At 42.0% G+C, this 27,110-nt stretch overlaps 1 protein-coding gene across 16 annotated transcripts in view; it reads right to left on the bottom strand.

The window, feature by feature from the left end:
- NUP93 (nucleoporin 93) overlaps window positions 1-27,110 on the bottom strand; it is a 113,100-nt gene that overhangs the window by 9,887 nt on the left and 76,103 nt on the right. For 8 of the 16 annotated variants that reach the window (XM_078358236.1, XM_035282057.3, XM_078358237.1 and 5 more), the window contains 11 exons: window positions 16,348-16,422; window positions 15,054-15,143; window positions 12,460-12,599; window positions 6,254-6,386; window positions 4,681-4,838; window positions 2,948-3,113; window positions 2,566-2,659; window positions 1,539-1,730; window positions 711-837; window positions 523-595; window positions 185-229 (listed from right to left, as the gene is read on the bottom strand). In XM_078358236.1, coding sequence (XP_078214362.1) covers window positions 185-229; window positions 523-595; window positions 711-837; window positions 1,539-1,730; window positions 2,566-2,659; window positions 2,948-3,113; window positions 4,681-4,838; window positions 6,254-6,386; window positions 12,460-12,599; window positions 15,054-15,143; window positions 16,348-16,422 — 1,293 coding nt within the window. Of the gene's footprint in view, window positions 1-184; window positions 230-522; window positions 596-710; window positions 838-1,538; window positions 1,731-2,565; window positions 2,660-2,947; window positions 3,114-4,680; window positions 4,839-6,253; window positions 6,387-12,459; window positions 12,600-13,767; window positions 13,849-15,053; window positions 15,144-16,347; window positions 16,423-25,259; window positions 25,435-27,110 lie in introns of those variants that run through there. The other 8 variants (XM_035282058.3, XM_035282056.3, XM_078358235.1 and 5 more) reach the window with 2 other exon arrangements.

The raw sequence follows: 27,110 nt of genomic DNA, 5'->3' as shown, positions 1-27,110 counted from the left end.
ATATGTGTGTGTAAAACCAAGGTAATAATCTGGGCCCATAATTTTCATTCAACTTTAAAAATTAAGTAACTCTGTTCAGATTTGTATTTTTCATACCTTAAATCTTAAAATCTAAGTGTATTCTTTTGGTATTTATTAATTCCCAATGGCTAAAAACATTTCTCTAAGGATGCATTTAACCCACCTTTCTACTTCCATCATTCTCTAGTTTCCCAAGAATCATATCGAACTGTGGAAGGAAAAAAACTTTACTCAAATTATTGGACAAAGATATAAACATAATCCATAAGTCTTCAGAGAGAAAAGAGGGTAATACAATGGGATGAATGGGATAAGTCTTACGCAACTAAAAATCAGTGTGACTGAAACAAATATTTTCAATGTTAGAAACCAAAGAAAATTCCAAAAACCCTCTAGGCCTTATCCACCACAGCCATATTGAAGAAAACATGCAGTATGGAATTAGCATGGGAACATGAACACTGAAAACCATGGGGAGGAGAGAAAAGGAAACCCACTCACCTCTCGGCTTTCAATCACAAGCTCACTCACACAGCGCAGAAACATGTTTTCTCCTTGACTATCTTTCTCATCCCTGTAAGGGAAAAAAACAATTCAGTTTCTAGTCCGGACATGAGGTCTCTAACAGTCATTCTCAGAATGGCAGAAATCGAAACTAGCTGAAATAAATGTTCAAAAGCAAATGTTACCTGAGGAAATAGAAGTACTGAAGGGCTTCCCTTGGGTCCGTGGACTCAAACTTCCGGGTGTAGAGCATGAGGAGCCGCACAAAGTTCAGCCGCCGCATGCAAGGAGGGTCACCAGGCTCATGGCTGACTGCATTGTGGGGGTCAGAGTGGGTCACACCACACTGCCCCACTGACCCATGCAACCCAGAAACTATGGAAGCTGAATCTGCAGACCCAGCAGCGTCTACTCCTACAGCCCAGTCAATATTTGCCAATATAAGCTTTGGCCAGTCCTTTTTACCACCCCATCCTCAATTCCTCTCCAGGCCCAGAGTGGAGAAAACAGCACTTTGCCGTAAATTACTAATACGTGGTCTTTGAATGAAAAGATAATCCAACTGACCATTACAGCATGTGCTCTGGGCTGATTTTGCTGCACCAATAAGGAACCCACAGCCATGCATCCAATTTACTTCCTCTGTCTCCCCTGACTCTCTCATCCCAGGCAGGTAGGCACATGGCTGGCTAGGGTTTCCAATGTCATTAAAGCAAGGGCCCTAATGGAAATCAGACCCATGACTCTAGGGACTGTTCTTCTGCACTATTTTCCAGGCAATCAGACTGGCCACAAAGCTAGCACTTTGAACAGCACTTTATATAGTTAACTTCCAAGGGAATACTAATGTGGGGGAAAGCAAGAACCCTAACACTAATCATCTAAAATGCTCAGCTGTCTACAATGCTCTAAAATGACTGCTATCCTTTGCTCAAATCCTTATTGGTTGTGGTTTTGGGGCACCAGGGATGTGCTGTGGTTACATTACTGCCAACCCAATCCCAAATACTCACGGAGCTGAGCACTCTGTCCGGAGGACTTTAAAAGCAATTTCAGCTCAAACAGCACAAGTGCCACATGGACAGCATGGCAGCGCAGCCGCTCCATGCGAAAAAGAAAGGCAATTGCAGCTTCAAACTGTGCTGTCAGGAATAGGACTTGGAAGTAGAGGAAGGGCTGTTGGTTCACTGTAAAGTGCGACTCGCCTGGGGAAAGAGGAGAGGAGATAAAACCAACTCGGAAGGTGCTCACCAGCGGCCCATATGTGCTAAAACTACCAGCACCTACACCCCCAGACAGCAGCCCTGTGGGCCTATAGAACTTGCTGGGCAGAAGAAAGCACCAGCATGAGCCTGAATTGATCGAGGGAGTCCTGAAGACAGTCAACTGCCATGTGAAATGTGACCTGGCTCCTCCACCTTCTCTAGACCTCATGACTAGAAAGTATGACTGTGTTGTAAAACTCCAACTGCTTGCATTAGGTGGGAGAGACACAGAGTTAAGGACTTAAAATGGACCACAAAGGGAGTATTCATCTCCTTTACCCTGTTAAGTACTCAAGGAGATAAATGAAGATTTCAAAAAAGCTTCAGTTTACTCATATTCACAGAAATTTGAATGCAACAATTGCTAACCACTATTTGGAATCTTCTTTTCTTTCCAGTTTTTAAATAAGGGGGGAAAAAGCAGGAAGGCAATGTCTTTCTACTCTGTGCTCAGATCTAGTGACTTGTAAGATCTACTAGGAAGCAACAGCTGTCTTCTTTGTCTCTCTCTGAGCATATGTCTACTAGAACAGTTCAAAGAATTAGAGCAAACAGATTATTGTGTATGACCATGTAAGTTTTATGCACTTCTTAAGGCCACATGCCGTTTGTTTAAATTTGAAATGGTAATTTTGCTGTGTTTTGCTTTGAAGATCTACAGAAGTTTTGAAGGAAAGACAAAAGTTCAGGGATGAAAAATTTTCCCAGAGGAAAACTGAAGTACTCATCTTAAGTGGACAAGAGATGGGAAAGGTGGTTATGTACCGGATCTTACCATAGTCTTCCAACAACTGTTTCTGGAACTGTGAGAGAGTGAGCCGGTCTTGTGGGGAGCTGGTGCCATCGTCGTCAAAACACACTTGGTTCAACTAAATCACCAAGAGAAACATATGCATTGGTACAAACTACACCCTGAGCCACATGCACAGAGTTGTAGCTGTTCAGCAGCCAGGCTCAACGCTGTCAGCTGGAAGCTGTGTTTAAGGCTATGGTTATGAGCTGGGAATTACAAAACAAAAAATGGGGCCAGGAGATGAGGAACCTGCTGATCTTGATCACCTTACTGGCATCATACATTAAGCAGGTAAAAATCTTTGTGGGGACATGAGCACAGAAAAAGGGTAAAGCCCTGCGTGGGCAGGGGAAACAGTGCCTGCCTTCAGCCACAGGTAGTCCTCAGTTTTGTCCGCCACTTCACTCTGGTTGTCAGTGACATCACATCTGCCAATGATACAGTACACAGCCCGCTTGTAGGGATCTGTATTGTTCCTGAGAGCCCTGCGGTAATGCAGCCGGAGCTTGTTTTCTGTAGCTGGGGACAATCTACAGACATAAGGGAACAGACAGATAGATAAACACTCAATAAAGATCCTCAAGGGCATCTGACAGCATCCCAGTTGCCAAACACGTAAGAGCAGGGAAGCCTTCCTTCATCAGGGGTAAGAGACACTGTTTCTGCCCCATCCCCTCCCCTTGGTACAAGTGCTGTAGCCTGACTTGGAACTACCAGCACCTACATCTATTGGCCTGCCAGTTTTCTGTCGGCTGAGGGTTCAGGGGAAGGTCAGAAATGCCAGGGAATTAGAACTCCATTCCATACACCATGGAATATTATGCAGCAATCAGAAATGATAAGTTTGTGTCGTTTGTAGGGACATGGATGAATCTGGAGAACATCATCCTCAGCAAACTGACACAAGAACAGAAAATGAAACACCGCATATTCTCACTCATAGGCGGGTGATGAAAAATGAGAACACATGGACACAGAAAGGGGAGTACTAAACACTGGGGTCTACTGGGGGGAAAAGGGGAGGGCCACTGGGAGGGGGTGGTGGGGAGGGATAGCCTGGGGAGAAATGCCAAATGTGGGTGAAGGGGAGAAGGAAAGCAAAGCACACTGCCATGTGTGTACCTACGCAACTGTCTTGCATGCTCTGTTCATGTACCCCAAAACCTAAAATCCAATAAAAAATTAAAAAAAAAAAAAAAAAAAGAACTCCATTCCACATCCCAGCAGCACGCAAGCAGTAATGGACAGGAGTGGATCCTTCCCTTAACTGTCTTACCCCCTCTCTGGCCTCCACACTCCCTTATTAATGTGAGATCACCTCCTAAATAAACAACTTGCACTCAAATCTCCTTCTGGGGGAACCTTAAGACATTAACCCTACTTTAAATTCTAAATTGAGCAAGACAGGGGCTTGTGGTTTGAAGCAGTCTCTTGACATGACATTATTAATGCTGCCAAGGAAAGTATCCTAGTTTTTTACAAGTACAACTAGAGTAACCATCATTTCTTCTACATACATATACATATATATAACCTCAGTTTGAGTATGAACTTAAGACCAATTACATTAGCAAAATCCAAGAGAAATTAATGCTAAGCAGTTTCTTAATGTAAGAGAACTTAAAAGACTCAACAAATTAATTCAGTGATTACATTTTAATTTTACTAACTTCTAATTCTAGCCTTTAAGCTAAGAAGTACATGACAATATATTTCCATATTGGGTTGACCAGAAAAAGCACTAAGTGTTAACAAGAAAAGTGTAATTTTTAAAATGTCCCATTTTATAAGGCATCCTTGATATGCCTTAGATTTATAGAACAAGTCAAATCATGCTCCTGAACCAGCCCCTTCCTTATAGCAACAGAAACATTCCCAAACACACACGCATGCATGCCTGGACAGTGTCAGAATAGGGCATTCTTTTATGGTTTTCACTCCTTATTCCCAAGAGAGTTATATTTGCTTTCAAAACCCCCTTTTTCCCCCAGGCAGAATCCTGTTTTGGGCCCGTGCAGGGAAAAGAGAATAATGACAGTGAAGGTCACCCCTTCAATCTGCATGGCTGCCACTGGTCGTGCCACCTCATTCACATACCTTCTGTCCTTGCTGTTCATGTACTCCTGGAACCAGGTTTTAAACTCTCCCAGTTGGTGCTGGGCTCGATTAACTACCTGTGAAGCAGCAAGCAGGTCTCCACAGCGCATGCAGTAGTAAATCAGGGCCCACACAGGATGGCCTTCCACCTCTCCATCCTAAAAGAGGAAGAGCACGTGCTCAAAATCAACAAGGAAAAGCTGAGTGCTTCCATATGTGCTAAAACTGAGCTAAGCCCCTCTTCTTATACTAAGTCACTTAATCCTCAGAACAGCTCCCTGTGGTGAGAACCATTAACAGCCTTTTCTTCCTTGATTTACAAACAAGGAAACTGAGGCATGGAGGGGTTAAGTCATTTGTCCAAGTAAGCTGTTAAGTGGCAGGATGGCTCCAGAGCTTTTCCTCCAAAGCGCTATGTACCCTACCTGATCCAAAGCCACCCTGTGGTTTTTCCATGGACTTCCAGTGGCCCACAGTAAACTAGGTGACGTTCTTTTGTGATAATGTACACACATGGACTCCTACAACCCTCACAAAGCAAGGGCTAAAGACGTCAATGACCAGTAAGAGACTACCCTTACAGTACTCAAGTTTATAAAATGTCATAAACATTTTACTCAGTATCTTGGTGTCAGGTACTACTGGGCACTGGGGATCTGAGAGACAGACAGCTCCGCTCCCACTCTCCGAATACTATTGCTTACTTTATCCCAAGTCTGGTTTTGTCATTTGTCTGCAGAGCGGCCTATGCTTACGCTTCTCTCTTTGCTTTTCTTCAGCTCCTCTAGAAGTAGACCTCAGGCCTCCTTTCTTGGCACTTCCACCCTCCCCTCAGCAGGATTCTTTGTAAAATCCAGATTTGAACTTGCCCACGTAAACCCTTTGAGCTGTTTAAGTCCAAAGTGCTGGGCCTGGCACTCAAGGCCTTCACTAGTGGGCCCCAAGACCGCCAAGACCTACAGTGCACCCAATCCTCCAGATACTCTCTCCTGCCTCCATGCATTTGTGCATGTGTTACCTCCCCCTGGAATAATCTTTTCCAAAACCTGAAGTTGAACTCCTATTCTTTAAGAGCAAGTGTGAATGTCATCCCTTTATGAAGCTCATCTCTGTATCCTGCCACCCTTTGCACAAGGCTCCAGTTTAGGGCTCTGCAAACTGTGTGATAATCTCCCCAATTGGACCATGAGCTGAGAAGAGAGACATCCTAAAAACCACATTCAACTCCATTCTTCCAGCTGTTTTAGCCAAAAATCTCAGAAGTCATCCATGAATGCCTCTCACACTCAAATCCATGTTCTTCAGCAAGTCCTACTGGCTCAACTTTCAAAACATCCAGAACCCAGTCACATTTCCCCATGCAGTCTCCTCCACCTGGGCTAAGCAACTACCACCATCACTGGGACTTCTGTATTATCAGCCTCCTAAGAGGTCTTCACTTTCTGTCCTCACCTCTCTCTGGTCTCATCTCCATACCATAGTCTCCGCATATATCCTCATTTTAACTGAAAATGCCATCTGAGGGCAACTGCTCTGGGGGTGTAACTGATTACACAGCGAAAGTTGTCAGTACCTGTAGTCCAGGCAAGGGAGCTGGAAGTTTAATGTTCAGGAAACTTCGAACCAACTGGTAAGTCCCAGGCACCCCACCCAGTTGGGCCTGATGCAAATTTCCAAAGACAGTCACAAGGGTGTAATTCTTATAACTGAAAAAAATTTGAAAGAAAAAAAAACAGGGAAAACTGAAAACATTTATTATACACCTCTATGCCCGTATCCACAACATTAGACTATAGCTGGAAGGGCAAGGCTTAGACTTCAAACCCAATGCAGAAGAGTAAATAATACATGCTTAATGAAGCATACTACGTTATTTACTCAGTGGGCACTGGATCACAGATTTCTCATTACTGCAGAAACTCAAAAGAATTCCTGGAGGAACACAACTGAGGACTTCAAATATATTAAGGGTGGATATACAGAATAATAATTGCTCCAGCTCACAGCCTAATGCTCTAGTGGGTTCTTTTAAAATGTTTTAGTTTGAAAAATTTCAAACCCACAAAAGTTAAAAGAGTAGTTCAATGAATGCACATAACCTTTTACCTAGATTCACCAATTTTTAACATTTCTTTGTGTGTTTTCTCTCTCCACACACATAACATATATACTTGTGCTTTTCTTCTCCCCCCAAACCACTTGAAAATATGTTATAAAAATCAGGGGCTACTTTATCTGTACATACTTACCATGTGGCTTGAAGAAGTAGGACCTTCTCCTGCCTAACCTCAATATCATTATGATACCAAGAAATTGAACATTAATTTATTATCAAAAACATAATCCATATTTATTTCTTAATAGTGTCCTTTACAGTTTTCATTTTAAATCCAGAATCTCAACAAGAAAATATAATTGTCATGCTACTTTCCCTTAATCTAGGATAATTCCACTAATTCTACCACTACTTTTGTCTTTCATGACCATGATCTTTTTTTTTTTTTTTAAAAGAGACAGGGTCTTGCTGTGTCACATGGGCTGGAATGCAGTGTCTTATTTTTTTGAGATGGATTCTTGCTCATGTTGCCCAGGCTGAAGTGCAGTGTGATCTTGACTCACTGCCACCTCTGCCTCCCGGATTCAAGCATTTCTCCTGCCTCAGCCAACCAAGTAGTTGGAATTACAGGCGCAGACCACCGCACTCAGCTAATTTTTGTATTTTTTTTTTTTTTTTTTTTTCTTGAGACAGAGTTTCACTCTTGTTACCCAGGCTGGAGTGCACTGGCACGATCTCGGTTCACTGCAACCTCCGCCTCCTGGGTTCAGGCAATTCTCCTGCCTCAGCCTCCTGAGTAGCTGGGATTACAGGCATGCACCACCACACCCAGCTAATTTTTTGTATTTTTAGTAGAGACGGGGGTTCACCTTGTTGACCAGGATGGTCTCGATCTCTTGACCTCGTGATCCGGGCCTCGGCCTCCCAACGTGCTGGGATTACAGGCTTGAGCCACCGCGCCCGGCCTTAATTTTCATATTTTAAGTAGAGATGGGGTTTCACCATTTTGGCCAGGCTGGTCTCGAACTCCTGACCTCAAGTAATCTGCTGCCTTGACCTCCCAAAGTGCTGGGATTACAGGCATGAGCCACCATGCCCGGCCCACAAGTACCTTTAAAGTACTCTACAGCCTCAAACTCCTGGGCTCAAGCAATCTTCCCGCCTCAATCTCCTGGGCTCAAGCAATCTTCCCGCTTCAATCTCCTGAGTAGCTGGGAGTAGAGATACATACCACCATGCCCAGCTGGACACTGACCTTTTATTTATAGAGTCCAGGCCAGCTGTCCAGTAGAATGTCTTGTAAGCTGAATATATCTCTTCATGATTCGATTCAGGTTCAATTTTTTTTGCCAATAGTCCTACATAGCTAATGCTGGCACTTCCCACTGAATTGCAAAATGAAGTAGGTAGTAGGTTTGCGTCATTACTGGTAACTAGATTTGATTCACGTAGTTGAAAGGTGTCCACCAGATTTCTCCATTACAATGTATTATTCTCTTTGTACTTAATATGTAGTCTGTGATGCAATACACGCAAGTCATGTAAGTATTCTATTCACCAACAATCTTTTACTCAATGGTTTTAGTTTCCGTTGATGGTCCTTGTCGAACCAGTTATTACACTGGTGGTTGCAAAATGATAGTTTTCTACCATTCCCTCTTCATTTATTTGCTAGTATGCTTCTTAAATCCTCTGTAGGGGTTTAAAGTGTTTTCATACCAAGATTAAATAGTCCATTTTACAGATACCCAAATATGTGGTTAATATAATAACTTTCTAAATATAGTATGCTCTTATATCTAAAACAAGACTACCTCAAAAAGTCAGGTGCTCAACACCAGGTTAAGTATAACAACAGAGAGAGTGAAACAAACAACCTAAATCTTAATAATAGGAAACAGACTCATTGAAATTTTTTTTTTTTGAGACAGAGTCTTCCTCTGTTGCCAGGTTGGAGTGCAGTGGCACGATCTCCGATCACCATAACCTCCACCTCCCAGGTTCAAGCCATTCTCCTGCCTCAGGCTCCCGAGTAGCTGGGACTACAGGTGCCTGCCACCACGTCCAGCTAATTTTTGTATTTTTAGTAGAGATGGGGTTTCGCTATGTTAGCCAGGATGGTCTCGATCTCTTGACCTTGTGATCGGCCCACCTTGGCCTCCTAAAGTGCTGGGATTACAGGTGTGAGCAACAGCAGCTGGCCAACTCAATGAAATATTATGCAGTTATGAAAAAAAATACTTATACTTTAAGAATGGGGAAAAAAGAAATATAATAAGGTAATAGGAGCCTCTAGATGGTATAGGGGGTCTTCCCCTCTTTTTTCAAGTCTTATTTTAATAAGCATGTATCATTTTTATAATGAAAAATAAACAGCTGGGCGCGGCAGTGCATGCCTGTAGTCCCAGCTACTCTGGAGGCTGAGGTGGGAGGATCACTTGAGCCCAGGAGTTCTGGGCTGTAGTGCACTATGCTGATTGGGTGTCTGCACTAAGTTTGGCATCAATATGGTGACCTCCTGGGAGTGGGGGACCACCAGGTTGCCTAAGGAGTGGTGAACCAGCCCAGGTCAAAAATGAAGTAGGTCAAAACTCCCGTGCTGATCAGTAGTGGGATCACACCTGTGAATAGGCACTGCACTCCAACCTGGGCAACACAGCGAGACCCCATCTCTATTAAAAAAAAATAAATTAAATTAAATTTAAAAAAAGAAGAAAAATAAACAAAATTTAATAAATGTTAATGAGTTCCCCATCAATGGAAGGTTTTTTTGTTTTTTGAGACAGTCTCACTTTGTTGCCCAGGCTGGAGTGCAGTGGCATGATCTCGGCTCTCTGCAACCTCTGCCTCACAGGTTCAAGTGATTCTCCTACCTCAGCCTCCCAAGTACCTGGGACTACAGGTGCGTACCACCACACCCAGCTAATTTTTGTATTTGCAGTAGAAACAGGGTTTCACCACATTGGCCAGGCTGGTCTCGAACTCCTGATCTCAGGTGATCCACCCACCTGGCCTCCTAAAGTGCTGGGATTACAGGCATGAGCCATTGTGCCAGGCCTGGAAGTATTTATAAGCAGAGGTTGGATAACAGATCGAAGAGTTCTGTAGCAGCCAGGACAAACAAGTGCCTACTGTGGCCTCTTCCAACTTGCATGAAGACAGTCCATGTGCTGACAAGGGCCTAAGTTAAAGAAGTCTAAACTCCTTGAAGGCTAAGAAATATATATTCTGCCTCAAATCTTGGAATGTGGCAGGGAAGAAACAGACTAATTCTATATTTTCACAACATTTCAGTCTTATAATTGAAAAATTTTGGGGGACAGGTCTACTTTGCCATCTGGTGCATTACATCATTTGAACTATCATATGCATACTGTCAGTGAATCAACAGCAGTGAAAAAAATTTTTAAACTGAGTATAATTATTCTAAAATATCCCCTTTATCAAAGGTGACAATAAATGCTTATAAAAGACAGCATCAGGGAATGATGCCACTGGAGTGAAAAACAAACTTTATGATTATGAACAAGAAATTCCCAAATAGCTCCAAGAAGCACTGTTAAAGAAATTAATGGAATAAGATAATTTAAAAAACTAAATGAAAAGATGAAAAGACATGGAATGGCTTACCAGAGATATAAAACCAAGGAAAGCAACCTAGTACCATTGGTGAAGTCAAGCACCGATGTTAAGGATTAGAGTTGATCAAGAAAAAAGTAGCCATGAGCAATCATACATTTACACTCACTTAAAAAAAAAATCCTAGGCCAGGCACAGTGGCTCATGCCTGTAATACCAGCACTTTGGGAGACCAAGGCCAGTGGATCACCTGAGGTCAGAAATTCAAGACCAGCCTGGCCAACATGGTGAAACATGTCTCTACTAAAAATATAAAAATTAGGTGGGCATGGTGGTGGGCTACCATGCTAGTAGGGGAAGTTGAGGCAGGAGAATCGTTTGAACCCAGAAGGCAGAAGTTGCAGTGAGCTAAGATTGCATCATTGCACTCCAGCCTGCAACAAGAGCAAAACTCCATCTCAAAAAAAAAAAAAGCTGGGTGTGGTAGCACACACCTGAGGAGGCTGAGTTGGAAGGATTGCTTGAGCCTGGGAGGCAGAAATTGCAGTGGACCCAGATTATGCCACTGCACTCCAGCATGGGTGACAGAGTCAGTCCCTGTCTCACATCAAAAAAAAAAAAAAAAAAAGTTTTTATATAGTATAAGAAATTCTGACTCATTTTGTTGACTGGTAACAAATAAATGCTACTATGTATGTAGGTTCTTTATGGGTGAAGATAGATAAACCCAAAATTTAATCACAAAAAATCAGCCAAAGCTTGAATTATTTTATACCCTTTATGCCTATGCCTATGCCTATAATGAAGAATAAAAAAACCATTTCAAGCTCCGGATTTTTCTTAACCGGCTAATGGAGGCTAGTGAGTGTAATCTGTCTGATGGTGTTCACTTCAGTAGCTCTTGTCTAATTAACATAGCATTTAGTATAAAAACCTAGTCTCTCCCAGCACTTTGGGAGGCCAAGGCAGGTGGATCACAAGGTCAAGAGATCGAGACCATCCTGGTCAACAAGGTGAAACCCCATCTCTACTAAAAATACAAAAAAAAAATTTAGCGGGGCATGGTGGCGCATGCCTGTAATCCCAGCTACTTAGGAGGCTGAGGCAGGAGAATTGCCTGAACCCAGGAGGCGGAGGTTGCGGGTGAGCCAAGATCGCACCATTGCACTCCAGCCTGGGTAACAAGAGTGAAACTCCGCCTCAAAAAAAAAACAAAAAACAAAAAAAAAACCTAGTCTCTGCTGTACCAAGTTTGAATTACCTCAGTAACATACAAGGAAATCTTCTGACTTCCTAATGAAGTATTATTTTATTTACAAAAGGCGATCTCACTACAAGGCTGCTGGCAGGTTCAGAGGCTCCGGGGCAAAAGCGTGCAATTTAGCAAGTGTATTCAACAGGGCTTTCTATTCTCAGGCCAGCAGGGAGGAGCCCAGCACCCTGTCTCTAAAATAAAGAGGTTCTATTGTACACTCATGACAACACTGCTGGCCAATTCAGAGTTGGAAGGAGTGTCCACATAGTGGGATAATGGCACAAGTCCTATTAATGAAGGGAACAATACGTTAGGCACAAAGGCACTGCCACGAACACCTCAGTGACCAACTTTCATTAGTGAAGAGGTGGCAAAGAAACCCAGGCATAAATCGCAGGCATTATCAGCTGGGAATGACCCTGAGTTGTGGGTATTAACGAAGTAGAGTCAGAATAAAATTAAGGGGAAAGGAGTCTTCCTAGGGTTTGAAGGTGGTAACATGGCTGGGAGTAAAATTAAAATGCGGAGAGAAAAGAAAAGAGCCTAAGGAGTAATGGCTGAACCACATTAGAAAAAAGATTATGACCTGAGGCACTGTGGTCTCACTTATTAAGAGACAGTATGGAGAAAGAAAAAGAATTCGAACAGTGCTCACCTACCATGATTTTTTAATGTGTGATTTTTATACCACTGCAGCAATAGTCCTGGTAGAAAAGTGAAACAGGATTTCTAAAACAGGATTACAACTCTGAGCCTTCTTCAATTTAACATAATAAATCTTAAATTATACTAGCTACAGCACACTTAGCCTGAGGATGACTTAAGATTTGAGAAACAGTTGACTGCAAGGGATTTGAAAGCCAGCCCCATTGTGCTATTGCTGCCTTACCTCTGCTCAAGGTACGCCAAGGCCTGCCTGACAAACTCCATGCGCACTTCCACGCTGCTGCGATTCTTCAGGGGGTCAGTTGCTGGTGTCAACAACACGTCTGTCATTTGTTTCACCATGGTCCACATGTCAGAAATGTTCTGCACATAAAAAAAACTGCATGTGACAATGCGGCAGGGCTGGCGAAATTATCTGGTTCTTTGTGGTATTCTGACCTCCAAGGTGGGCAAAATGAGGTGGGGGATGAGGTTAATGTCATCTGTCTGCGATGGCTAGGCTTAAGCTCAGTGCAGAAGATGCAACTCTGCTGGTCAGACTCAGAGTTTCATCCACCAATGAGCACCCTCACCCCTGCCCTCAGTTGGTTTTCAGATCAATTACTATTCCAGGTCTGACATAACCACATACATAATTAAAACTACACAGAAGTTGCAAGAACACTGAATCTCAGCGGGTTATCCCTTAAAAGACGGTGAATCCATTTATAGTCATACAATGTTCTAGGAGCTTCAACTCAAAGAGCTGCATTTCAGTCCTTACAAGGTTATCTGAGTTTCTTAAGGCTTAAAATAAGAGTTTAACCTAATGATACGGGTTTTGTCCTCCCAAAGACGCTCCAGGGGCCACCAATCTTACCTTACTTGGTGAGTGTCACAGCCTACCATTTTCCTTCCCACTCACTCCCTTCCAAAGACGCCTCCCAGGAAAGAAGCGGGTGTTCTTTCCTCTGTGTTACCACCACACAGCTGGGACTCTCTCTCCCCAGAATCCTCCTGCCTGTAAATTGCTCCTTAAAAACAACATGTTCCCTGAACCCTTGGCAATACTTTGAATGTATGAGTCTTTGGAGGATAACACCAATTGGAAAAAAAGCAGTTTATACTTGTTCCAAAGAAAAATAGAAAAGCCTGTTTTCATGGTCTCTCTCAAAAATTAAAACATTAGAATGTCCAGACAAATGTGACTCTCCCTAGGTAGTGGAATGATTGGTTGAAACCTTACTTTCTTCTCTGTTTACATTGTCTTATATTTTATTATTTAAAAAAATTAAGTTTGAGATCAGCCTGGCCAACATGGTGAAACCCTGTCTTTATTAAAAATACAAAAAATTGGCCGGGCGCAGTGACTCACGCCTATAATCCCAGCATTTTGGGAGGCCAAGGCGGGTGGATCACGAGGTCAAGAGATCGAGACCATCCTGGTCAACATGGTGAAACCCCGTCTCTACTAAAAATACAAAAATTAGCTGGGCACAGTGGTGCGTGCCTGTAGTCCCAGCTACTCAGGAGGCTAAGGCAGGAGAATTACTTGAACCCAGGAGGCAGAGGTTGCGGTGAGCCGAGATCGTGCCATTGCACTCCAGCCTGGATAACAACAGCGAAACTCCGTCTCGAAAAAAAGAAATACAAAAAATTAGCCGGGTGTGGTGGCAGGCGCCTGTAGTCCCATGTACTCAGGAGGCTGAGGTAGAAGAAGCACTTGAACCCAGGAGGCGGAGGTTGTAGTGAGCCGAGATCTTGCCATTGCACTCCAGCCTGGGCAACAAGAGCAAAACTGTCTAAAAAAGAAAAAAAAAGGAAGGAAGGAAGGAAGAAAGGAAGGAAAGAAAAAAGTTGGATGCTTTTTTTTTTACACAGGGCCTCACTCTGTCACCCAGGCTGGAGTACAGTAGCATGGTCATGGCTCACTGAAGCCTTGACCTCCCTGGACTCAGGTAATCCTCCCACCTCAGCCTCTCAAGTAGTTGGGACTACAGGTGCATGCCATCACACCTGGTTAATTTTTCTAGTTTTTGTAAAGAGGAGGTCTCACCATGTTGCCCAGGCTGATCTTGAACTGCTGGGTGCAAGCAGTCCACCCACCTTGGTCTCGAAAGTTGCTAGGGTTATAGGTGGGAGCCACCACACTGGGTTGAGCAATTTTTGAAGACAAAAAATCTGTGTATGGGTGCTTGCTTCCATAACAGCTTTTCCTCCTTTCTTCCTTCCTTCTAGACACCTAACAAACCCACCTAGTCATCCATCCACTTTTTTAAAAAATTTTTTGCCCCCTAGGGAGAAAACTGGCCAGGAATAAGGGGTGAGGGAGGAGAATAAGTAAAGGCAGTGAGAGTGAGAGAGAGGGAGAGCGAGAGAGAGAGAGAGAGTGTGTGTGTGTGTGTCAGAGGAACAGAACCAGTAGTATACAGAGAGAATGCACACAAAGGCCCCACCTGAGTCAAGTTCGAGGGCTCACAGGTATGAAAAGCCATCACCTTGACAGTTCAGCTCTCATTAAGGAGCTCATTAGATTGTGTAAGGAGGGAAACTGCTGAGTGGGGAGTAAAAGCCTGACGACTTCAAACCAAATACAGCTTGAAGAGAACTCTTGTGACTATCAATTGACATTGGCAGGGCCTTTTGAAGATGCATTTTTGAAAATTCATCATCCAGAAAACCACCCAAAGTTATTTAAAATAAAACTCCGAAGAACAGTTAACATTTAATTCCACAGAATGGAGTATCTCTGCAGCACATTTCAGCCAAGTCAGTAAGCTGCTAACCCCATGGGAACACTGGACCCCGGTTTCTACTTGACTTAGCTCCAGGTGCTACCTTATCATCCAGCTCCGCAACGGAAGCACAAAGGTCCACCAGGTTAGGCTGCAGGTGTCCATTTACAATCTTCTCATTATAGATATAAATCTGAAATGACGAAAGTAAAGTAAACAGTACAATATCTATTTTCTTTTCTTTTTAAAACCTCCTGAAGCAGGCAATGGCCAGCAGAAGCTTCAACCAACTTTTCGTTCCTCAGAGTGGCTGAGCCATCCACACTGGCCAGCTCTCCAGCTGTGCTGGCGTCATGGGTAACACACTAAAGCTAACTGCCACCTCCCAAACACCTGAGGAGTGGGAGGAGCGGGGTCGAGAGGAGAAGAACCACAGGGAGCTCTGTGCCTCTCTGTCCTAGGGAGCAAGGACCCAGAAAATGACAGGACAATGGAAGGGTTCTGGCTGCTCCTCCCTAAGAACCAAGGCAAAGGACTAAATTCTTTCAAAAGGATGAATGGTCCTGGTGCAGGGTTCATGGACAGAGTGAAAAATGGGCACTGCCTCCTTCCTCGAATGCCTAAGTTGGCTGGCATTGTTTTATTGAAAATGTCAATTCCAGGTATGTATGGTCCTCCGAGCAGTTTCAGTTCAACTGAATTCCTGTGCTTATCACAAAGCATCTCAATCCATACTCATACTATTGGATGGTCATCATCTAGAACCAGAAGATGACCTCTAAAATATCATGAGCTTTTCTAGGACAACAGTGGTATTAAGTAGTGAATACAGTATGCTTATCAAGGCAGAAAAACATTTAGAAAATTTCTCTCAACAAGGAGTGGAAAAGGGATTTGCGTAATCCCAGCTACTCAGGAGGCTGAGGCAGGAGAATTGCCTGAACCCAGGAGGCGGAGGTTGCGGTGAGCCGAGATCGCGCCATTGCACTCCAGCCTGGGTAACAAGAGCGAAACTCGGTCTCAAAAAAAAAAAAAAAAAAAGATTTGCTAATACCATTAGCCTATCAAGTAATTCAGTTAATATTGAACTCCATTTACTAAGCAGTGCAGTTCCCTGAAGCTTTACTGTACATGGGACTACTGCCAAAAATGCAAACTGAGATGCCATGGTCAGTGTAAAGAACAGATTTCAATTTCCTCAAATCAAATGTGAGTCATTCTATTACCCTATTTGACAGAATTCTCCAGCAGCCTATGGCAAAATATTAACTAGTCCTCTAAATGAAAAAACACAACTTGCTTTCAGGGTTTGACTTTTACAAGTTTTTGTTCCCTTTTACTCCCTAGAGGTTCACAAAGGATTCTCCTGGCTGAATCTCCCTTGTGAGCACACTCACCTGCCGGGCATAGGCCATCTCGATGCTATCCAGAGAGCTTCGACCAGGGGGTCCCACATCACTGATGTAGCTTGGCTGTGGATAAACACACGTTCAGAATCAGTTAGGGACAGTATTCAGTTATGTGAAGAAATAAAAATCACATAAACATATTCTTGTCTTTAACAGAGCTGTGAAGTCTGTTTCCTAGTTAAGACTTCCTCAAAATGATGATTTTAGGGATTTCGATAACATTCAACTTTTACTGTGAACACATGAGAAGAGAGCAGGCATGGGATTGGATTAACTAAAAAAGAGTGAGTTGAGGGGCTGGATAAACCCTATTGATATCTCAATGACTATTTCTGGAAATGTATATCTTTCCAAAGTTCTATTTCAATCTCAAACCCCCTCTCTACCTCATCTTCTCTTCCCATGTCTTCGTACCAGTAAGGCCATTGTTTTTATCAGTGGGTCTCTTTTTCATCAATCATATTAGGCAGCTCAGGGAACACAGTTTATAGAGTCAAACACCTAATTCAGATATTTCCATATGAGAGTCCACACTAAGATAACAGCTGCTGATTACTTTTCTGTTATCTGAAGATGTGAGACCAGTGTAAGTTAGAGAGTCATTCATTCAGTAAATATTTGCTATGTACTTGCCACATGCACAGCTGTGCATATATCCATCTCCATAAGAACAAAAACAAGCCAGGCTGCAAAGCCTGTCCCCAAAGAACTTACAATCTGAAGAGAAGAGTGAGATAAAAATAGTCATGTATTGCTTAACAGTGGGGATAGGTTCTGAGAAATGAATCACGAGGAGACTTCATCCTTGTGTGGACTTCATAGAGTATACTTATACACACTAGGTGGTTTAGCCTACTCCACACCTACACTGTATGCATAGCCTATTGCTCCTAGGCTACCTACCTATACAACATATTACTATAATGGATACTACAGGCAACTGTAACACAATGTTGAGAGAGAGAGAGAGAGAGAGAGAGAGTTTGTGTGTGTGTGTGTGTGTGTGTGTGTGTGTGCGCGCGCGCGCGCGTATTTGAGACGGAGTTTTGCTCTTCTTGCCCAGGCTGGAGTGCAATGGTGAAATCCTGGCTTACCACAACCTCTGCCTCCCAAGTTCAAGTGATTCTCCTGCTTCAGCCTCCTCAGTAGCTGGGATTATAGGCATGTGCCACCATGCCTGGCTAATTTTGTATTTTTAGTAGAGATGGGGTTTCTCTATGTTGGTCAGGCTGGTCTTGAACTCCCAACTTCAGATGACCCACCTGCCTCAGCCTCCCAAAGTGCTGAGATTATAGGCGTGAGCCACTGTACCTGGCCAGATGTATATATTTAAACATAACTAAATATAGAAAAGGCATATAAAAATATGGTATAATTTTATGAGGCCAGCCACCATAATATACGCAATGCATGACTGTGTATGAAAAAGGTTTCAGTCTTTTTAAAGAAAGAATATTCACCTTTAGCTAAACTTATGCCTTCTGTATTAGGTAAATTACGCCTTCAAAATTAGGTAAATTCTTAAGTTTCCACTCATTAGTTTATACTGTAGCACAGCAGAGATCAAATTCTTTAAGCTTATCTCATTTTTAAAAAGCCCAATGTTCTATACACTAAAATCTAAAATAAATCAGTTTAAACTAGGTTTTCTGTGAACCAATGGAAGATAACAGTCAAGCTTCCCAGCACTGTGAACCTGGTAAAAGGAAGAGCAGAGTGGGCAAGCACCAGGAGTAGGGGAGAGAGGGGAGGGCAGGTATCAGAAAGGCGGCTTGAAGCCCTCAGTTCTGGAGAATGAACACTGGATTGTCAAGGACACCTGGGTTCCAAGAGGGTCACTTAACTACCTGGCTTTGGGGTCTGGAGCAAAGTACCTCCCGAGATTCCCATTAGTCAAATGAAGGGGCTATCGTAGATGATCTTGAGAGGTCCCCTCAGCTCTGATCTCCAGCTATCACTGGTATTAAAAGAGCTTAAAATGTTCACTGATCTTGGTAGATGCTGCTGGCTGGCCCAATGACCCTTCCCAATTCCTACATCTCACACCTTTACTCTCTGCCACACTTCAAGTTGGCATTTATAGTTATTAGGTTGGCACAATCACTTTTGCACCAACCTAATAAATATTCCCAATAGTGTGCTGTTAAGTGTTTTTTAACAGCTAGCTCTTGGGAAAAGGGACGATGGGTAGCATTTGCTGGTTTCTGTGGTTTAAATTCTCCCAACATAGCAGATTTCAAGCACAGGTGATATCAACTAGACTGCAAATTCCTTGAAAATTTAACAACAGGTCCGCATGTGCTGATCCCTATACCCTTTGAATATATATACCATTGAATATACCCTCTTCCAGCTCTACTACAGCAAGGAATGGCACATCCTAATTTTAGCCAATGAGATGAAAATACAAGCCTGCTAGTACATTTGTGGACAGCTTCTGCTTTTACTGATTGGAGGGTTGAGGTGGAGAGCCCGTCATGGCTTTTCAACTCTCTCCCCTTCTTTCTGCCTTGAATGTAAATGTAATGTCTAGAGCTACTGCAGCCATCTTGTGAAACAAAGTAGGTGGATGTGCTACAGATGGTAGTGTACCAGGACAGAAAGGTGTTGGGTTCCTGACAACACTGCAGAACAACTGAATTAACATCAACACTCTCCACACCTGCAGACATCTCAGTAGGTGAGAAATATACACCTCTATTCAAGCTATAAAAGCTCAAGTTTTCCACTACTCACAGCTGAAAGTGTTCCTACCTGTAACACAGATTTAATTAAAAAACCACTGGGTTACAATAATAACAACAGCTATTAATGAGCACTTAACTATGTGCCAAGCACTGTTTGAATTTCCATATTATTAACTCCGCAATCTTATATAGGTACTTTATTTATTTATCCATCTTACGGATGAAGACACAAAGGTACACAAGAGAGGTGAAGCAATTTGCCCAAGTTCACTTCAGTAGGAACCAGAGGAGCTGTGGCTTGAATCCACAGTCTGGTACCACACTCCGTACTCCTCGCCATTGCTCTATCCTGCCTGCCAGGGCAGCCTGGGGTAACTTTAAGAACAGTCATCACAGAATAGTAGAGAGTAGTAGTAGTTGTTGGAAATCCTGGATCCACTACTTATAACAATGTGACCTTGAGCATATTGCTTCCTTTAAGCCTCAGTTCTTTAGCCGTAAAGTGGGGGTGGTAATGATATTCACCACACAGGATTGGGATGAAGATTAAATGGGGAGAAAAATAGTATTAATACCTACCTCACCGCACTGCTGTGAGGAATATGTGGAAGACTTCAACATAGTGCCCAATACATGGTCAATAAACGCTAGCTGTTCTCACTTTATAAACAAAAATAAACCACCGCGATGAACACAAGAACAAATCCTACGCTGAACAACAGACACGGACACCTCAGAAATATGACCTAAAGTGTTTTACTTTGTGCAGGCTGAAAGTCTCATTTCATTTTTCTACAATGAACACACATTCCTTGTTTGATGGAAGCCCCCCAGCCAGGGCATTTTATACTTCCAGACTCATTCAGAGTCTTCCCATTAACACTACACTAAGGACTGTTCTCTAAGACGGCCACCTTTCTAGAACCAAGTTAATAAAAAGCTGAAGATTCCACAGTCTTTTTTACAGGACACAGCACTAAACCTGTTAATTCCAGTAACCTAGTCAAGGAGAATAAACAAGAAAACAAAAAGAACTGTACCAAAGCATTTTTGCAAGGACACAGTTGTTGCAGCTAAATATACACAAACAGCCTTGAGAAATATTTTCCAGTGCTAAAAACCTAATTTTAAAAATTATCCATTTAAAATGTAGTTGGGTTTCAGCCTTCAAATTTCCATTTAAATTAATTTTCCCTAATGCTCTTGTTTTCAAAGGTACCCATCCTTCAGTTGCCCTTGCCCAAGCCACTATTTCGCCACACATAAAGTCAATTATCCACAAGAGGATGTGTATATCCACATTCCTGAACAGAGGAACCAGCAAATGTTTAGTTGGAATTCCACAGCCAAGGACCGCCTGAGGGCTGGGAAAGCCACCATTCACTGGGGTTCTCTGCACTGGGGCAGAGCCATAGCAAGGACAACAGGACAAGACGACAGGAGCAAGGAGCCAGAGACCAAAAGAGCAGGGAAGATGACAGGGTTTCTTCTTTTAGAAGAAAACAAGTGGCTCACTCAGGAGTCTGGAGATAGATATGTGGAAAAACAGTAGGCTCTGGGAGCCCAAACTGAGAAAGGTCTTGTCAGAGTAGATGGTGTTCCCAAGACAGCCATTCCAGGACAGGACGGGGACAGAAAGTGGCAGGAGAAAACGGCAAACTTTTATTAAACATCCACTATTGTACAAAGTATATCCATGGATGCATAAAACTCTTTTCCCAAGGAAAGCACATTCTAGTTAGAAAAAAAAAAATGCAGGCCAGGCATGGTAGCGCATGCCTATAATCTCAGTACTTTGGGAGGCCAAGGTGGGCAGATTGCTTTAGTCCAGGAGTTCAAGACCAGCCTGGTTGACATGGCAAAACCCCATCTATACAAAACCAAAACCAAAAACTAGATGGGTAGGGCGAAGCGCACCTTTAGTCCCAGCTATAATACGTGGGAGGATCACTTGAGTCTGGGAGACAGAGGTTGTAGTGAGCTGAGACTGCGCCACTACACTCCAAGCTGGATGACAGAGACTCCATCTCAAAGGTGGGTGAAAAAAAGAAAAAAAGTAATGCAACTAGCACTCCTAGTCAAATAAGTACAGGGTAGTAAGAAAATATGATGATACTGAAGAAGGAAGAATTTAATTTCTAAGTGAAATGTTTTGGCTTTATGTAAGCAAAATGGAACCATAGTGATTAATTTACAATAAGTAGCTTTATCTGTACGCAAAAGTCCAGTACTACTAGGACAAAACACCAGCCAGGGCCCAGGGAGGACTGGGGTCCTAAATGCAACCCAGCTAATGACTGTGTGACCATGGATAAAATGAGAAGAACACTTGTGGCATTCATGGGATGGAACACTATTAGAACTACTAAAAAACAACACACACCTATGTATACTAATCTAGAAGAAGTTGTAAAATATGTTTAAAAATGTGAAATTATAGGACCTAATATATAAAATGATACTATTTGTGACTGATAATAAATCAAATATCAAATGTGTATGTAACTACCTGGGAGAAACTAGAAGAGTGTGTACCACTGACAGTTATGTTTGGGTACAGGATAGGGGAAAGCAGCAGAGTAGGTCTACGTTCCTCTACTGTCAGAAGAGTGCACAAGAGCAGAAAGTTAGTGTGTGATACATCATGACATTAAAATGAAAGTCCTGTTGAGATGAGGTTTTTAAAAAATCTTTTTGAAAGAGCAGCAGAGCACTTTCTATACCTGAATTCCTACTCAAACCCCTAACAGGTGAACTGGGTTCATCCCCAAGGAAACTGCCAGGGAGCCACAAAATACAGCTCAGAATCCTATGGTTTGCAGTTTTCAAATTGTTAGTCCATATTCTACTGTATTTCATTTAATATAATATTCCACCTACTGTAAAACAATGTTATTTTATGTATCACTAAGAAATTTCAAAATGCTGTTAATGACTTACTACTGAATTTAAGACATATCCTGATCTGAGAGATGTGATGTAAAAAAGATGCATGACTGGAAAGTGATGGAATATATATTAAGAAAGTTATCAAAATTATAGACTATGTTCAATATATACTGTTCATATATCGTAGTGTGGAATGTTACCATCATTATCTATACTTATTAAGCCACAGTTCAGCTTCTCTAGTGAGCCTATTTCTTGCTGAGTCATTTCCCAGACAATACATTAAGGGATTGCCCACTGATGATGTCTAATACCACAAAGAAGCCACTAGACTACACTCAGGTTTAATTCACCTTTAAATGTGGTTTTAAAAGTTGGCTAATACACATCATAGACTTCCCGAACTGCTCAAATCCCTCATCTGTCATGCAAGCCTTAACAGGGAAGTTCTTCCCCACACTGAGTAGATACAAAAACTGGGACTTCAGGATTGGTAGCCAGGGGTCTCATTTTTGCTTCAAAGCACAACATTTTTATTCATACCACAACTTAAAGAGTTAGTAACAATCTTTCAATTCCTACTTTCCTCTAAAAAAGTATACCCTTTTGTTCCAATGATATCCTAAGGAAATTAATTTCCCAAATTGCCTGTATGCTATTGAAGCATCATTTCCTTTATAAAAACTTGCCAAGAACAGGTATTACCAATGTCTCCTCTGAAGGAACTGGGGGAAACTCCTATTATTGGAAGGAATGGGGAAAAACATGTTTCAGAAATCACCATATCCTAGTCCATTTTCTGCTTAAAAAAAAAAAAACAACTTTGTGCCTCTCTTTATACTTGGATATTTATATATATATGATACTTCTAGTATCATAAATTAATTTGGCCTGTTTTTGAACTTTATGTAAATGGAGTCATACAATATCTCATACAAATACTGGACATTTTCCTTCAAGTGTTAAGGTCAGTCAGCTCAAAATGATGTGAAGCTTCCTTCTCAACTAATGACTGTATTCTGACGACCTTATTCCTGACAATAATAATGTGTCTGGAAAAGAATGTTTTAGATATCGTCATACTCCTTTAATTATGTCCTCCATTTATATGCAAAGATTTTTTCATTCCCAGCAATACTTTATAAATCAAGGAAAACACTTAAAAAGGGATTGATACATATTAAAATGATTAAAGTAAAAATGTGTATCTTACCAAACCAACAATTGCACAGAGAATTAGGATGTGCTGAGTGTGTATGCTGTGCTAAGCACTGGGCTGGGCACTTTACATACTCTACATTCTTTACAACAGTTTATCAAGAAAGGCATTTCATGGCCAGACACAGTGGCTTACCCCTGTAGTCCCAGCCTCTCGGAGGCTGAAGAGGGCAGATCACTTGAGGTCAGGAGTTCAAGACCAGCCTGGCCAACATGGTAAAACCCCCATCTCTACTAAAAATACAAAAATTAACCAGGCATGGTGAGATGTACGTGTAATCCCAGTTACTCAGGTGGCCTGGGCGACAGAATGAGATTTTTATTTTTTCTTTAAAAAAAAAAAAGGGCATTTCATAATGAAGAAGCCTAGGCTTGGGGACCCAAAGCCTGCTAAACACCAAAACCGGTCTTATGCCTTTTATATTGTGTAGTCTCTTATAAAGAGGGTAGAGAAAATGCCTGTCCATGTGAAGATATCACCTTTCAATCATTTTGAAGGAAATTATATGGAAAAGGCCTATAAAAACACAAGGTTCCAAGTACACACTGGAATGATTAAATTTAAAAAGAAAGATAACATCAAGTGTGGCAAGGAACAGGTGGAATTCTCACACACTGCTGGTGGGAGGGCACGCCAAACCATTTTGGAAAACATTTTGCTGCTGAACACATGCATACCCTTTGGCTCAGCAATTCCCCTCTCAGGTATACCCAACAGAGATGTGCTCACCAAAACACACAAAAATACTCACAATAGAACTACTTTATAAAAGAACTGAAAACTACTCAAATAGATAAACAAATTGCAGTTATACTATTCAGCCATGAGAATGAATGGCTTAAAAGTACATGCAATAATATATAAAAGGTTACATAAAAGCAGCCAGAAACAAGAATAGATATTATATGACTCCATTTACATAAAGTTCAAAAACAGGCAAAATTAATTTATGATACTGGAAGTCAAGACAGTGGTTTCTCTTGTTGGTAGTGGGTGGTGACCAGAAAGGACCACAAAGAGGACTGCTGGGGTGCTGGTAATGTTCTGCTTCCTCAGCTGGGTGTGTTCCATTTGTGATAATTCATTGAGTTGTACACGTTTAAAACATTTTTTATTTTTTGAGTCAGGGCCTCACTGTACACAGGGCTCGGTGTACAGGCTGGAGTACAGTGGTACGATCACAGCTCACTGCACTCTCAACCTTTTGGGCTCAAGTGATCTTCTCACCTGAACATCCTGAGTAGCTCAGACTACAGGAGCATGTGACCACATCCAGCTAATTAAAAAAATTCTTTTGTAGAAATGGGGTCCCATTTTGTTGCCCAAACTGGTCTCAAACTCCTGGACTCAAGTGATCCTCCAGCCTTGGCCTCCCAAAATGCTGGAATTACAGGCATAAGCCATTGCACTCAGCCTGAGTTGTATAATTACGATTTGTGCACTTTTCCATACGTATGTTAATATATCAGGAAAAAAGTTCAAACAACAAACAACAAAATCTCTAAGATTCCAGAAAAGGGCAATTCCTTGGATAATCTGAAGAAAGACCTGTTTGCATCACTTGCCAACATTTACAAACTATCCACTCTGCCAGGTGTCACAACAGAGAATAGCAAAAGCATAGATAACTCCCTTCCAAGGGGAATCGAGGTCAAGTAAGAAGAGTCTACTAAACAGACTATTCCATTTTTAAGAGAAGAGCAATCAAGAAAGAACATCTCATTATCAATTTATAATTACTTCCAAATCCCAATACAGAATACAACCTATTAACACCATTTTTAAAAAAGAAGTTTATAAAACCATGAGCTGTTCTAGTTATTTGCCCAGATTCACAAAGAATTGAGAAAGAAATATTAGGCTGACCAAGAATATTAAACATTTGTTTCTCGTTCCCAAAGACTCCGATTTCAGACTGAAATTTTTAAGAAATATGGGACAGGGTCCTTAATGAGCAATTTCCCAAGACAATAACTTTGGCATTGATTTATCTGGAGGCTAGTTTAACAAACAGACAAACAAAACTAAACCAAAAACCCCGGTGTTTAAATCAGCAACAAACTAGGAATAGAAGCAGGATGTGCAGTTACCCTTTGCCAACCTACCTATCCTTGACCAAGACTTCAATAGAGTAGGAGTCCAGAAACCAACCATCCTGAGTCTCACTAGCATGTATATATTTTTTTGAGATGAAGTCTTGCTCTGTCGCCCAGGCTGGAGTGCAATGGCGTGGTCTCGGCTCACTGCAACTTCCTCCTTCCGGGTTCAAGCGATTCTCCCGCCTCAGCCTCCTGAGTAGCTGGAATTACAGGCATGCGCCACCACGCCCAGCTAATTTTTTGTATTTTTAGTAGAGGCGGGGTTTCACCACATTGGCCAGGCTGGTCTCCAACTCCTGACCTAGTGACCCGCCCACCCTAGTGACCTTCTAAAGTGCTGGGATTATAGGCGTCAGCCTCTGCGCCCAGCCTCACCAGCATATTATGTGTCTCACTGAGCCTCAGTTTTCTTATCTCAATGTGCAAAGAGAATCTTAGCTATTCATGAAACAACTTCTGGGCAAAATGATTTGTCAGGAAGCACTGATGATATTATCTAAAAGCATCTAGCACTGTATTTTTTGTAACTTAATTGTAAATCTTCATCTTAAATTACATGAAACTACTTTTTAAAAGACAATAGGGAATGGCTATTATGGGTCAGGTGCTTTACATTATCACTAATCTTCCCCAATAATCTCATTTCAATCAGTAAAGACCCTGAAAGTCTGCAGGGTTAATTAAATAACTTGGACAAAGCCTCAGAACTAGTCACTGCTGATTTGGAAAAGCTTTTAGAAAAAAGCCCAGGGCTGTCTTCTCTCAAATGTGTGGAAAAGCTAGAAAAAAAGCCCAGGGCTGTCTTCTCTCAAATGTGTGGAAAAGCTAGAAAAAAGCCCAGGGCGGCTGTCCTCTCTCAATACCAGGTGGTAAATGTGTGGCAAGCTATGGCTCCCTCTGGCACAAGGGCAAAAATCACAGATCAAGGGAGACACTCTTTTTTTGTTGCTCCTCGATGTAGCCTCAAAATCCCTCTCAGAAAAGATCTCTGGGATACATGAAGGGAAAAAAGAAAAAAAATGTAGAACAGAGCATGCAGTAAGCTAACGTTTGTGTAAGAAGGAATAGGGATAATATACAGTCTCATATACTTGTATAAAGACACTTTGCAGATTTACACAAGAAAGTACGAATAGTGATTACCTATGGGGAAGACAAAGGGAGAAGAGAATAGGGTATTTGGGGACAGGGTGCTTTAATATTTGAATCATACAACCACACTGCCTATATTTTTAAATTAACTTTTAAAAAGAGGGAAAAAAAATCTCAATTTAGCACTACTGCCAGTCAATTAACACTGGCAATTAAGAAAAGGGCTACTTAACATACCCATTCTAAAATCACAGTTTCAACATATCCCTAATACTTCAGTTAGCATGACGTTAGCTATGGCCAAATGATTCACTCAACAAATATTTCCTGAGCATCTGCAATGTTCCAGAGACTCTTCCAGGCACTGAAGATCAAGGAATAAACAAAACAAACAAAGATCCTTATCTTCAAAAAGCTTACATTCTACTGGGAGAAACAGACAGTACAGAATATAAAGACATAAAACATACTATGACACATAGGAAGATGTGCCACAAAGAAAAAATACAGCAAGAAAAGGGGATTTGGGAAGTGTTGAATTCAAGAAGGGGTTGGTTTGGATTTCAGGGCCTTGGAGGGTCTCACTGAGATGGCACTGGGTAAATATATGAAGGAAGTGAGAGAGACTGCCATACTGGCCTTCGGGGGAAGAGCATTCCTGGCAGAGGCAACAGGAAGCACAGAGGACCGGAGGCAGAAGCATGCCTCCTGCCAGGTTTGCTCAAGGAACTTGTAAGAAGCCTGTTCGGCTGGTGAAGCAAGAGC

This window comes from Callithrix jacchus, chromosome 20, assembly GCF_049354715.1.
Source record: "Callithrix jacchus isolate 240 chromosome 20, calJac240_pri, whole genome shotgun sequence".
In the NCBI taxonomy this organism is placed as follows: Eukaryota; Metazoa; Chordata; class Mammalia; order Primates; family Cebidae; genus Callithrix; species Callithrix jacchus.
Note: the sequence above shows the minus strand (reverse complement) of the source record. Positions and strands in the feature narration are given on the sequence as shown.